The sequence below is a fragment of the Artemia franciscana genome, chromosome 11, assembly GCF_032884065.1.
Source record: "Artemia franciscana chromosome 11, ASM3288406v1, whole genome shotgun sequence".
NCBI lineage: Eukaryota > Metazoa > Arthropoda > Branchiopoda > Anostraca > Artemiidae > Artemia > Artemia franciscana.
This window is the reverse complement of record NC_088873.1, coordinates 10,063,581-10,078,144: the sequence shown is the minus strand read 5'-3', so window position 1 is coordinate 10,078,144 and position 14,564 is coordinate 10,063,581. Positions and strand designations below refer to the sequence as shown.

At 35.1% G+C, this 14,564-nt stretch overlaps 1 protein-coding gene across 1 annotated transcript in view; it reads left to right on the top strand.

Annotated features, from left to right (window-relative positions):
- LOC136033354 (sushi, von Willebrand factor type A, EGF and pentraxin domain-containing protein 1-like) overlaps window positions 1-14,564 on the top strand; it is a 306,644-nt gene that overhangs the window by 169,383 nt on the left and 122,697 nt on the right. Inside the window, exons 19-23 of the mRNA XM_065714145.1 lie at window positions 1,549-1,736; window positions 4,169-4,298; window positions 9,323-9,450; window positions 11,347-11,481; window positions 13,405-13,565. Of these exons, the coding sequence (XP_065570217.1) occupies window positions 1,549-1,736; window positions 4,169-4,298; window positions 9,323-9,450; window positions 11,347-11,481; window positions 13,405-13,565 (742 nt within the window). The remainder of the gene's footprint in view (window positions 1-1,548; window positions 1,737-4,168; window positions 4,299-9,322; window positions 9,451-11,346; window positions 11,482-13,404; window positions 13,566-14,564) is intronic.

The window sequence follows — 14,564 nt, the reverse complement described above, 5'->3', positions numbered from 1 at the left end:
CCTGCACCCTTTTCATTGAATTTCTGTTCCCCCATGACATATTTCTCCAAGGAAAGATCCTCCCACATAGCCCCCTCCCCTCAACCCCCCCCCCCCAAAAAAAACAAAAAAAAAATCCCCTGAAAACGACTCTACACTTCCCAATAATTGCAGCCCCTCCCCCAGGAACTGTGGGGGAGTAAGTGATTCCCAAAGACTTGGTTATTATGGTTTTTGACTATGCGGAACAAAATGGCTATATCAAAATTTTGATCTGTTGACTTTGGAGAAAAAATGAGCGTGTGAGGGGGCCTAGGTGCCCTCCAATTGTTTTGGTCACTTAAAAAGGGCACTAGAACTTTTCATTTCCGTTAGAATGAGCCCTCGTGCGACATTCTAGGACCACTTGTCGATACGATCACCCCTGAAAAAAAAAAAATAAACAAATAAACACGCACCCGTAATATGTCTTCTGGCAAAAAATACGAAATTCCACATTTTTGTAGATAGGAGCTTGAAAATTTTGTTTTAAGGTTCTCTGATACGCCGAATGCGATGGTGTGATTTTCGTTAAGATTCTGTGACCTTTAGGGGTTGTTTTCCCCTATTTTCTAAAATAAGGCAATTTTTTCAGGCTCGTAACTTTTGATGACATAGACTAAATTTAATGAAACTTATATATTTACAATCAGCATGAAAATATGATTCTTTTGATGTATATTTTAGCATCAAAATTCCGTTTTTTAGAGTTTCGTTTACTATTGAGCCGGGTCGCTCCTTACTACAGTTCGTTACCACGAACTGTTTGATATAGCTTATATAGCTTATTGGAGCTTCTAATATTTTTTGCTGTTTTTTTGTTGTTGATTTTTCACCTATGCTTTTTTTTGTTTAATTCGGCACCCGCTATTACAAAGAACCGTATAACTGTATATGGAGGCTTTTTTTTATTAAAAATTAAATTTCCGATTTTCCTGTTTCTTTAAGATATTGTCCATTAGTGTTACGCAAGTTTGTATTTAACTACAGTTTCGGACACTTTCCTACAAATCTCATTTTAATTGTCATTGTTACTTTAACTAAAAACCCGTTCTTTTTTAGAATGGCAATTCTATGTTGAAAAAAATTATTTGTTTTTTTTTTGCGTTTCTCGCCCCATTAGGCCTCATCTCGGCCAATTTTCGGCCACTTCCCTACAGTTAAATTTCATTTTTACTGTCACTGTTACTTTAGCTAAAAGCCCGTTTTTTTATCAGAATAGCAGTTCTGTATTGAAAGGAAATGTCTGTTTTTTGCGTTTCTTGGCCCATCAGGTCACATCTCGGCCACAGTTTTGGCTACTTTCCCAAAGGCAAATTTCGCTTTCACTACCATTGTTACTTTAACTAAAAGTCCATTGTTTTTTAGTATAGTAAATTCTGTGTTGAAAGAAAATGCTTTTGATTAATTCTTTTGCGTTTCTTGGCCCATCAGGTAAGTCTTTGTTATTTGTTTTTGTTGTTTTCTTTTTGTGTTAAAACGATCAACTTTCTTGGAAATTAATGAATAAAAATTGAACTTTGTTTTCAGCAATATGTAATGCGGGTGAAGTCTCCGAAACTGGATTAGAACCCTGTTATCCCTGCCCTTTAGGCTCTTATCAGCCAGAGCTTGGCCAAACATTTTGTCTGAAGTGTTCACCTGGTATGGTTACAAATACAACAGGCTCGTCAGATATTAATAATTGCTATGAGGAGCCAACTGTTCAGGAACTCGAGGTAAAAGCTGATATTAATTTACATACTCTATTTATATTAATTGATATTATGTTTGGCTTAGGTATAAAATAACTCTTTCAAAAAATCAGTGTTACATGTCCCAGAGCGCAAAACTCTCCTTTCAGGGTAAAAAAAAAAAAAAAAAAAAAAAAAAAAAAAAAAAAAAAAAAAAAAAAAAAAAAAAAAAAAAAAAAAAAAATCATACTTTGCCACTGATTGCTGGTGAATTTCCTTGAAAAAGAAATATTGCTAGAGTATTAGCAAATTTTAGCCTTGAAATTTAAAAAAAATTAAATATCAAATTATAAAAATTAAAAATTTAATTAAAAATTAAATAGTCTTACAGTGTATTTTACAGTCTACAATGTTGTTACACAGTCTACAGTGTCACGGTCTTAGAGGGGGAAGTGCAAACTGTCTGTAAGACAACCAATCCAGAGAATCATCAAAAGTCATAAGTTATGTTGCACTAGATTCTAAGGTTTAAATTTTTTAGATCTGAATGACGTCTACTTAAAAAACCATTTCAAAAGTATCTCCAAAATTCAAGACAAAACTCCCATAGGACCTTATGGGGAACTCTGCAGGATTCCCATTCTAGGGATCCTATTGTATTTGAACTAAGCGTAAATAAAGCATCAAAATTAAAGAAACAAAATTAAAATTAATGACAAATAGTTTCCTGAAAGTATAACTAAAAATTCACCCTCCTCGACTCTCCCTCTCTAAAATACGTCTTTTCGTCTTTGAATGTATTGGTCTGAAAAATATAATGATTTATTTCACAGCCAAAAGATTTAAGACAACGATGAAATTGGGGTTAAAACCCCCACTCAACCGTCGTTAGTGCAGGAAGAAGAATAAAAATTATAAAGAAAAGTCAAAAGAACAATATCAAAAATTCAAATCTTAAAATATATAATCTGAAATAGCAGAGGTATTTTCTTAAGCAATAACAAAAAGACCATTTCACTTTTCTTTTTCTATTTTCACTTACTGTGATCCCCCTTGTTTTTATGGCGCTTGCCCGTCGGCCGGAAAAATAAAAAAAAATGAAATATTTTTAACTTACGAACCGGTGATCGGATCATAATGAAATTTGATATTTTCAATTTGATAAAGCTCTTGTTGATTATTGATAAAGCTCTTGTTTTAAACCCCGACTGGATCTGGTGACATTGGGGGGATTTAGAGGGGGAAACCAAAGCTTTTAAAACGCTTAGAGTAGAGAGATCGGGATGAAACTTCGTGGGAAGAATAAGCACAAGTCCTAGATACGTGATTGACATACCGGACCGAATCCACTATCTTTGGGGGGAGGGGGGTATTTCCAGTGCTTTGGCGAGTTCGGTGCTTCTGGACGTGCTAAGACGATGAAAATTGGTAGGCGTGTCATGGACCTGCACAACTTGACTTGATAACAGTCGTATCCCCAATTCGACTATCTGGGGGGGGGTGGAGGGAGGGGAAATTGTGAAAATTGAGGCATGTTTATCTTACGAATGGGTGATCGGATCGTAATGAAATTTGATAAATAGAAAGATTTAATGTCTCAGATGCTCTATTTTCAATTCGGATTGGATCCGGGGATATTGGGGGATGGAGGGGGAAATGAAAATCTGGGAAACCGGAAATCTTGGAAAATGCTTAGAGTGGAGAGATCGGGATGAAACTTCATGGGAAGAATAAGCACAAGTTCTAGATATGTGATAGACATAACCGAATTGGATCTGATCTTTTTGAGGGATTTAGGGGGATTTCTAGTGTTATGGTGAGTTCAAGAATAAGCACAAGTTCTAGATACGTGATTGACATACCGGACCGGATCCAGTCTCTTTGGGGGAGTTGGAGGAATTTCTTGTTTGTTTTTGTCTTGCATATTCTTTTTTGTCTTGCATATTTCAATTTTGTCAAACCTAACCAGTGTTGTCTCATTAATTACTTAATGGCCTATTAAGTAGTCTCTTAAGAATCTAAATGAAGATGGGTGATTAAGTATTTTCTCATCCGTGCAACTAGGTACCTGGATGCTTTCCAGGGTAGGGGGTAATTGGCCCTCTCCCCAAGAGGGTCAAAAAACTGAGAAACAATAAGAAAATTAAATGTAGGGAAAATATAAGACCTTTCTCGCAATAAAACTTATCGAAAGAACAGTTTCCATCTGGAAATTTTTTTTTACTGGTGTTCGAGACTAACTACATCATGGGAAGGCGCAACATTTCGTACTCTATGAAGTCATGATTATTTAAGTTTCGCTTTCTTTTTATCGATTCAGTTTTCCTTTTTTCCTGTTTAGTAGAGCATGCCTGTTACAGAGGAATCTAAAATCTTCCCATAATCATTCCTCCGGAAAAATATCCAGAGGAATCTAAAATGTTTGTTTTGATGTTTTTTGATTCAGTTATCTTTCTTTTTGTTTTCTTGTTTAGTAGAGCATACCTGCTACAGAAGAATCTACCATCCTTGAAGTGAATGACTGCTTTTCTGATCCATGCCATAATGAGGCGACATGTAAACCCATGGATTTTGGACACGTCTGCTTCTGCATGCCTGGATTTACTGGTATATTTGCCATATTTTAGTTTTTTAGTCTTCTCTTAGTTTTAGGATGGCTGGAAGCCCTCCAAACTCTTTTCCACATGCCCCAACATGTCCAGAAAGTTTAAACTTAGTGCCCTGAGCTGCTCTTGAAATAATATAGATCCTCCTTTTTGATGAGAATTCAAAGGCACCTTGTGCCTTTGGGTTTAGTTTTACATACTCGTCAACACCCTCCAAAGTTTCACCGTAATACCCTTAACCTTTTTGGTTAAGCCTCAATACCCTTAATACCTTAACCTTACCTTAATTAAACATTCCCCTTTTTCCTAATGATAAATCCTGCCTTTAAATAATGGGTAAATTGCATAGTTTACAATCCTTGCCCTTGTCTTTGGGGGATTGTCATCCCTGAAGGTTTTGGGGGAATGACATCCCTGAAGGTATAGCTATTAGACCTTTTGACTAGTTTGTAAAAATTACAATTTTAAAATACTATCAGTGCAGAGCGGGCACCTAAAAGGGCAAGAAAAGGGGTGGTTTGGTGGCCCTCCGACCTTTCTTCAAAATATCTTCAACATACCTTGTAAGTTTCAAATTAATACCCTCAGCTCTTCCCTATATATTGCTGATATTCCCTTTCCACAGCCAGCAAGCAGAAAGCATGTTTTGATTATGTTCGGTATCCCTCCAATTATTTGTGATTCTTAAATTGGGCATTAAAACTTTCAATTTCAAATTAAATGATCCCCCGCCAAAGTCTATACGGCCACCTCTTCCATATGAAGTGCCCCTGGAGGAAAATAATAAGTAAATAAAGAATAACTTTACATTAAAGTCTTTTGGCTCCTTATTTTAGGTAATGCTATAGCTTTGCCTCTGATCTTTAGTCTTTAAGAATGTCATAAAAAAAATCATTAAAAAATAAGAAAACTTTGAATACAATTGGACTTTAAATGTAGCCAATCTGTATTATAAGAATAAAAGCTGAAATATCTCATTAATTAATGGTTAATGGCCAATTTTTCTTTTCAAGCTGTCTACTCAAGGGTAAGAGCAAAAAATCAAAAATTTATGAGTAGCATACTCATAATGGTTTAATGTGGAAAAAAGGGATTCAAAAGTTCAAATGACAGTGTTGCTTCTGGCAAGTTCAATAAAAAATAGAAAATTTCCAAAAAATTGGCTTTTTGATATAATTAAATAAAAAAAAACAAGTTTTTTTAAATGAAAGTAAGGAGCGACATTAAAACTTAAAACGAACAGAAATTACTCCGTATATGAAAGGGGCTTTTCCTCCTCGACACCCTGCTCCTTACGCTAAAGTTTTTTATTGTTTTAAAAAGTAGAGCTACGAGAAAGAATCAAACTTTAGCGCAAGGAGCGGGGTGTCGAGGAGGAAAAGCCCCTTTCATATACGGAGTAATTTCTGTTCGTTTTAAGTTTTAATGTCGCTCCTTACTTTCATTTAAAAAAACTTGTTTTTTTTATTTAATTTCTGAAAGTTTTTGAATTAATACATGTCTGATTTTGGCTCTCCGTACATAAATTATTAAAATGAAATTTGCATATTAATTATTTTTTTGGCTAAATGGCTTTCTCTTAGTTTTGATCAGACGATTTTGAGAAATAAGGGGTGGGGAAGGAGGTGTTAGTTGCCCTCCAATTTTTCGGTTACTTAAAAAGGCAACTAGATCTTTTATTTTTAACGAACGTTTTTATTAGTAAAAAAAAATACTTAACTTAAGAATTAACTTACGTAACAAACTTTTATATTCTTATATTTTTGATTATATATATGAGGTGGTTGGTCCCCTCGTTAATACCTCGCTCTTCACACTAAATCTTGTTTTATCCCAATTCTTTAAGAATGACCCCTGAATCAGAAAGACCGTAGAATAAATAGTTGAAATTATTAAAAAAAAATTTTGCATAAAGAGTGAAGTGTTTATCTCCTCCTAAATACCTCGCTCTTTATGCTAAAGTATTTTTAGAACCCCTCATATGCGTAATAATCTATGTTCCTTTTTAAGTTTTAATGCTTCTCATTACTTTCAATTGAAAAAACTTTTTCATGTTTATATTTTCATTTTTTTTTTTTATATAGTAATGCTAGAAAGTCCTGCGCCCTTTTCATTGAATTTCTCTTCCCCCATGAAATATTCCTCCAAGGAAAGATCCTCCAATATACCCCCCTCCCCTGAACCCCACACCCAAACCAAAAAAATCCCCCTGATAACGTCGGTACACTTCCCAGTAACCATTACTGTATGTAAACATTGGTCAAAGTTTGTAACTTGCAGCCCCTCCCCCAGGGACTGTGGCGGGTAAGTCATCCCCAAAGACATAGTTATTATGGTTTTCGACTATGCGGAACAAAATGGCTATCTCAAAATTTTGATACGTTGAATTTGGGAAAAAATTGAGCGTGGGAGGGGGCCTAGGTGCCCTCCAATTTTTTTGGTCACTTAAAAAGGGCACTAGAACTTTTCATTTCCGTTAGAATGAGCCCTCTTGCAACACTCTAGGACCACTTGGTCGATACGATGACCCCTGGGAAAAAAAAAAAAAAAAAAAAAAAAAAAACAAATAAACACGCACCCGTGATTTGTCTTCTGGCAAAAAATACGAAATTCCACATTTTTGTAGATTGGACCTTGAAATTTTTGCTATAGGGTTCTCTGATACGGTGAATGCGATGGTGTAATTTTCGTTAAGATCCTATGACTTTTAGGGGGTGTTACCTCCTATTTTCCAAAATAAGGCAAATTTTCTCAGGCTCGTAACTTTTGATGACAAAGACTAAATTTGATGAAACTTATATATTTGAAATCAGCATAAAATTCCGATTCTTTTGATATATCTTTTAGCATCGAAATTCCGTTTTTTAGAGTTTCGTTTACTATTGAGCCGGGTCGCTCCTTACTACAGTTCGTTACCACGAACTGTTTGATCAGTCAATATTATTATAATATTAAATCTGATCAAGTCTCCCATGCATAATATAGAATGAGCAACTTGTAAGTATTAAACCATATTTTAGTTTTTAAATATAAAAACTTATAGTCTATACGGCCACCTAAGACTTGATTAGGTGGTTTATATTTTATAAGCAGTTCGTATCATACGAACTGCTTGATACGAGGCAGTTCGTATCAAGTCGAACTGCCTGGCTTTCCGAACATTAAATAAAGAAAACATGGCAAATATGATTCAAAGCCTCTGTTTTTTAATCTTTCTCATTGAACTCTGACCTATATTAGATATTTCCTTGGACATTTACTACAGCAATAGTAAATAGTCATAGTCCTACCCCAGCATTCATGTCCTTGGCATTCATTTCATTTATTTAATATGTATTTGTAAGGTTGGTCTCATCCGAGGGATAGGCCTGGTGCCAGGTTAAGGGGTAGAATGAATGATTTCTGGATAAAGGGAAGATATGGATCAAAAGTTAATATTGACAGTGTTATTGACAGGGGAGTATCTGATAATCCCATAAAAAGCAGAAAATCCGAAGAAAATTGGCATTTGGTATAATCAATCTGTTTTGTTGTAAGGTTAAGGCTGAAATATCTCATTAAGAGGTAATTAATCAGCATTTTTATTTTCAAGAAGTATCTTAAGTCGAAATCTGGTCTTCCAAAAATAGGTGTAGATTAACTTGGCAAAATATTTTTAAGCTTAATAGGCAAGTTGAGTTTAAGCTGGTAGGCCTGCTAATGAGAAAATTCTGCTTTGACCCTCCGCTACAGGTATAAAATCACCAAAGGGTAAATGGTGATGGTGATATTTTTATGCCTATTTTGCTTGGCCTTCTCATAGCTTTGTCGCCTTATTGTCTCTTAGCTTCGAGAGATGGCAATGAAAGGTTTCAGTCCATAGTATGTCAGTGATGCCCAAGCCTTTGCTGCTTCTTCTGGCACATTATTACGTGTGATAACGGAATATCGTGGATCACGGGACTAAAACCGTGTCCAGAAGGGGGGAGCACTGGTTTTGAAGCCCCTCCCAAAAAAGATGTCCGACTCATAAAAACGTAACAAAAATCAATGTAAAATATTTTTCGATCCGTTTTTTAGACTTTTTTTGGAACATCCCCCCTCTCCCCGAACAAAAAGGCTTGATGTGCCTTTCCTGTTGCCCATATCATTGTAATGATTTGTAAGATTTCCCTTGGATGCTAGTCTGTTTCAAGTTCAAGCTTAAGTTCCAGTTATTTCCATAAAATAATAATAACAAAAGCTATATCCCAAAGGGCTCAATGGCCCGTTATTTGGGAAATGACATAGAATAAATAAAGAATTATAAACCTTGGTATAACATACTAAACAACATCTAAATATAAATATAGAAAGAAATCAACTCACCGGCAGTCCCCACGAAACAGCGACCCTCACATCACCCGACAATAAAATACAATTTAGAATTCTCTGCGTCATCGAGGATCCAACACCAACAAAAAAACTACCCCCTCCCTCCCCCCAAAAAAATAAAACCTTAAAACACCTAATATTTGCCTTTAATAAGAAACCTTTCTTCTGTCTCATAAAGGAGCCAAGTGTTCGTGACTGCCGGATCTCAGCAGGAACCAAGTTCCAAGCACGCCCCACAGTCTTGGCCAGACCGAAGTCTGAACGAACCGAGGGAGTAGCCGGAATCATTACATCCTCCCAGTTTCGAACTATATGCAAATTTACTTCGCCTAGTAGTTTGAGCAATCCCGAAAAACAGCATGGGAGATCTTCCTGGTTTTATAGCATACCAGTAAATGTTTAAATTTAAATGTTTACATTTAATACTTCATATCATAGCAGCTTTCAATTCTAGAAGATAGATTTTCTTTTCCTGCCACCCTCATTAAAGCTTTTTAAGACTTGAAATGAAGGTAATAACATAAACGTAACTATTTGAAATGGTAACGGTAAACAGTAACTATATGACACGTTAATACATAAAAAGTTGTTCTCGAATTCCTCATGGCCTCTTTCCGCCAATAGATACTTTGTTTAACCTATTTAATTGATTAGTGCTTAATTCTCGTGAAGGTATGAATTGTGACATCAACATTGACGAATGTTCATCACTACCCTGTAGCAACAATGGCACATGTATAGATGGTGTCAATAGTGTTAGTTGCATATGCCAAAGTGGATTTAGTGGACAATTTTGTGAGGTAAGCATGCTCGCCAAGTTTTCTTGAACTATACTAGATGTATATTCTTGAACTATGCTAAATGTTTTCCAGAGAAATTGCCTACGGATTGTTCTGGGCACCCGGCTGACTGGCCGTATTTCAAACATTAGACTGTACGAAAAATATGGTTCTATCCTGCTGTTTAAGGCTAAAATGAAAGAAAAGTTGAGATGGCTAGGGCACGTTGTGCCAATGAAGGATTACAGATTGCTGAAGATTGTCCTTTTCAGCCAGCCGTCTGCTTTCGTTAAACGAAAGCAGGTCGTCCTCTTCTTGGATGGGAGGACGTCATAAATAAAGACTTAAAGGAAATGAGAACTTCCTGGGAGGGTAAAAAGGGAGGCTTTGAATGGATGGAGGAGGAGCATGCGTAGCTGTGTTGGCTTCAGGTGGCTTGGTGCTGCAGTGAGTTGTTAGTAGTAGTAGTAGCAGTATACTAGGCCAAATAGTGAAAAACTATTAACCAAAATTAGCCTAGTTAATTTTTTTCTCATGATCAGGTGGTAGTATTGGATATAAAATCCTCCCTTGCTTCTTTGTTTCTACCTTCTTCCTCTGGAAGGAAAGTCTACCGAATTCACCATATGCTTAATATTTTCATACTATTTGCAGAAATTTTTTTACTGGATTCTTCTTCTTTTCTTCTTTTCTCTCAAAAAGTTCACCACCTCCCCCCTCCCGAAGCTTCCTTCCCAGTGGAAAATCTTCCCTGTGGAAAATCCTCTAAGCAGAAAATCTAGCAGATTTCTATATTTTAAAATACCTTTTCCCAGGGACTCTGGGGGTCAATTTATTCCCAAACACATAGATATTGGACCTTTCAACTATGCTGAACAATATGTCTATCTTATAATTTGGTCGAACAAAACTGGTGGAAAGGGGTTTTCATGATTTTCATGAAGATTCTTTGACTTTTAGGGAGCGTTTCCCACTTTATCGAAAATCAGAGAAATTTTCTCAGGCTTGTATTCTTTGAAAGGTAAAACTAAACTCAATGAATCTTATATATTTGAAATTAGTATAATAAGTCAATTCTTTTGGTACACCTATTGATATCAAAATTATGTTTGTTAGAGGTTCGGTTACTATTGAGCCGCGTCGCTTCTTATTTGCAGTTTGTTACCACGAACTGTTTGAAAGTAGAAACACTGGTTGTGACTAAAACAAAATATATATTTATTGAAACGTGGAAAAATCCATGATTGGATTTTTTGAAATAGAATAGAAATATGTTTCCATGGTCCATGTTGTTTTTAATGCTAGCTTTTGTTTTTAAATTGCTAGCTGTTTTAATGTAGTTGTGAATAAAAGTTGTTATTCAACGCTGGTGTTGAATAAAAAAAAGTATTTACTTTTAGTGTGAAACAAACTCATTTGACGCAATTTGCCAGGTTTATATGGTTTTAAAGCGAATCAGTTTTTGAAATGGTAGGCTATAAACTGGACAGTCTATAAGAACTAAGGAATAATATGGTTGTAGTACGAAAATGTGCCGCAGAAAATAAACCGGTTCTTTGGTGTTTAGCGACCACCCTCAAGCTCTTGATCCGAGTAAAATTGGTTTCTCTGTCTGAATTTGGAGATAATTAGCTTAGTCTGAGTGAGAATAACTACTATACAGGTATATTTTAATTGAATATCTAATGTATTGAGTTGGTTAGGTATTTAATATAGTGCGTTCGGGGAGGCCTGCTTTTCAAAATTCTGTGTTGTAGTTTCCATATTTTTTTTACTAAAGCATTCTATTTTCTTCATATTTTGGTATATTTCACTAGGATTAACCTAACTTCACTTCTTTAGTGTGGCCTCTATCACACGTAAGTACCAACAAACCAATGAACTGAAAGTATATTTTATCTTACATATATTTTATAGATTGATATTGATGACTGCGCAGATTCTCCCTGTCAAAACTCAGGAACCTGCTTTGACAAAGTGAGTGATTTTATTTGTGAATGCCGACCCGGATTCACTGGCAATTACTGTGAGCTGAATATTGATGATTGTGCTGTGAGTGTCTCTTCTTAACTGTATTAATAGTTTCAGTGCAATTCTATTTTAATCCAGTATGAAATTTCGGCCGTGCTAATGACTTCTAAGTCATGCAAAGATTAAGGAAAAATCGGTTCTGAATAGAATTCAGTAGGTACTGAACAGGTACTGTTAATAATTATGTCTTGATGTCCATTAATAATTCTTTGGGGTTGAAACCCCCCCCCCACTATTGTCACCAGTGCCATGACTCTAAGTTGCACTAGTTGCCCACTATTAACGTATAAGGTTCTTCTGCAAGAGTGGTCACATAAACTTCATAGGGGGCTCATTCGATTGGAAGTCAGAAGTTCTAGTGCCCTTTTTAAGAGACAAAAGTAGTCAGAGGGCAAATAGCCCCCTCCCCCCATGTCCTTCTTTTCCCCAAATGCATCCAGTAGAAATTTTGAGGTATTCATTTTATTAAAAATAGTCCAAAGATCATATTACAAGGGCTTCAGAGTTGACACAACCCCAAAGCCTGTGAGCAAGGGTTATACTTTATGCCCGGGGTATGTAAGATTTTATGGTAGAGATGGTCGTGTAAACTTTAGAAGAGGCTCATTTAATTGGAAATTGGAAGTTCTAATTCCCTTTTAAAAAATAAAAAAATTTTCCCAGCCAAGTCCAAATTATATTCTGGTCTTCAGAGGACATGGGGGCTTTCAGCCTCACTTGTGTTACTTTCTGCTTGTTTTGAATTTTGACTCGGTCATTAATTGTAATTTCTGTTCGTTTTGGGTCTCATATATTTATTTGATGGTGATTTGTGGTAGTTTTACGCTTCGTAGATAATTCCATTTTATTTTTGCTCATTTTCGGTTTCATGGAGTTCTTTACTTTTCTTTGAAAAACTTATTTTGTGGAAAAGTTTTTTTTTAATTAATCTTTAACTAGGACAAGTCCAGATTGACTGCTCCCTCTCAATTTTTAAAATGCATACGCAATTTTTTTTATATAATGCCGTCTAGCTGCATCTTCCAGATCTTCAGGAATAATATCCTTGGCCTCCACTTCACACCTCTATAATCATATTAAATTTTGTCTCTACTTTCCTTGCATTACTCTTATGTTCATATGATCTATCATTCATACAGTTCTTATACATTTCCCTCCTCTTTTCCACTAAACTTAAAGCCTTTTTGTTAATCTTCCTAGTTGCATTTCTCACTTCCTTCCCCAAGATACTATCTGCCATTTAACAAACCATTTGCCAAAAATTTAATAAATGAGCTTTTAAGTAAATATACAAAAAATTAACAAATATTTTTGCAAATTTTTATTTAATTGTTTGTTTTTTGGGTATGCTGTCTAGATGGCGCTTATACACAGGCTGGTCATTTAAATTTTATGATGGTTTCCTATGACCGAATTAAATAGTCTATTTTTCGCTTCATTCCTTGTCTCTGACGCCAGTTTACATTTTCTCCCCATTCATTTATTTAAGGTTAGTGAGGATGCGTTTCGTTTATTGTTGTTTGAGTGGTTTTCGAAAGCCTGATAATTTTACTAATATGAATATATATTACAAGGCTCACCTATCGCAGGAATACAATATTTACCATCATACGGTAGACGTTCCACTATACCTTGGTCAGAAACTTAAAGCGCCTAAAGCTATAATAGCTTACGGTTTTTCCCCTATGAGCACTTTGGAACAACTTTAGGCGCTTGAAGTGCTTCAGTGTGTTTTTTGTTGTTGAGCTTATGATGCCTTACACTTATTTATTTACAATTTTGTATTATATCCATTGACCAGTCTGTTTGGGTGTGCTATTTATCCTAGGTGTTTTAATTCGTGCGTAATTCAAAGTATCATTAATTTTATATCTATCTAAATTACCAATATAGGAAAATATTTTTTTTCTCACTGAATAATTACCTCTAACCGGTTATTTCTAGGGAGAGCCGTGCTTAAATGGAGCAACTTGCGTAGATGGAGAAAACAGCTATACCTGTTCTTGCGCAGCTGGTTATGTTGGATCTCACTGTGAAGAGAACGTCTGCAGCAACGATCCATGTCTTAACGGAGGAACTTGTATTGATGGAGTTGACACTTTCAGGTATTCATTTTCGTCTTCTCTACCAATTCTTCTTCTTCTCTAAAGGTATTAAAGTGTGCCCAACGTCGACTTTATTAATTGTGAAAAAAAAAAATACAAAATTAAGCCCTTATAAACATAGACAGAATATATAGATAGACAAAATTAAGCCCTTATAAACAGGACTTTTATACCTGTTTCTTTCACTGTCTAAATAAATGGAATTATCCCATTTGAAATTTTTTTTTTCTTGATTTTCGATCATATACGTATTTCTTTTTTCTTTTTTTTTTTGGCTTCGTCACATTTTCTTATTAAACATTAGCAACCTTCGAAAACATTGTCAAATCATTAAGTTTAGTTACTGTTTTTTTAATTTAAGTTTAAATCAAGTTTTATCAATTAGTTTAGTTCAGACTTGAATTAGATATCGAAATTTAGTTCAGTGTTATTAATTATTATATATGATTATTAAATTCGGAAGTATTGTTAAATATTAGAAATGATTCAAGTTTGAAACTATTTCTAGTTAGAAGATTACTGCCTCACAGTTTGACAGAAGAAACGAAACATGGGCAAGCAAAAAGATCCATACTATTTTAAATTTAGTTGTAACCTTAGATAATTGAATGCGGAATATAAAATATTGTCTGGTCTTAAGAGGGCACAGGGCAGTTAGCCCTACTTCTATTTGTGGTCGTTTTTGTTTGCTTTGAGTTTGACTTAGTTTTTTATTGTTATTTTTGTTCGTTTTGGGTTTCTTTTATTTATTGATGGTGAGTTATGGTAGTTTTAAGTTTGAAAACTATTTGATTTTCTATCTGCTCATCTTTAGGTTAATGTAGCGCTTTACTTTCCACTGAAAAACTTCGTTACTTCCTTGTTAGCTATTACACACTCAAGAACTGAAGTTAGGTTAATCATGATGAAATATACCAAAGTATGATGAAAAAATAATAGTTTAGTAACAAAACTATGGAAACTATGGAAACAACAACAAAGAATTATGAAATGGGGGCT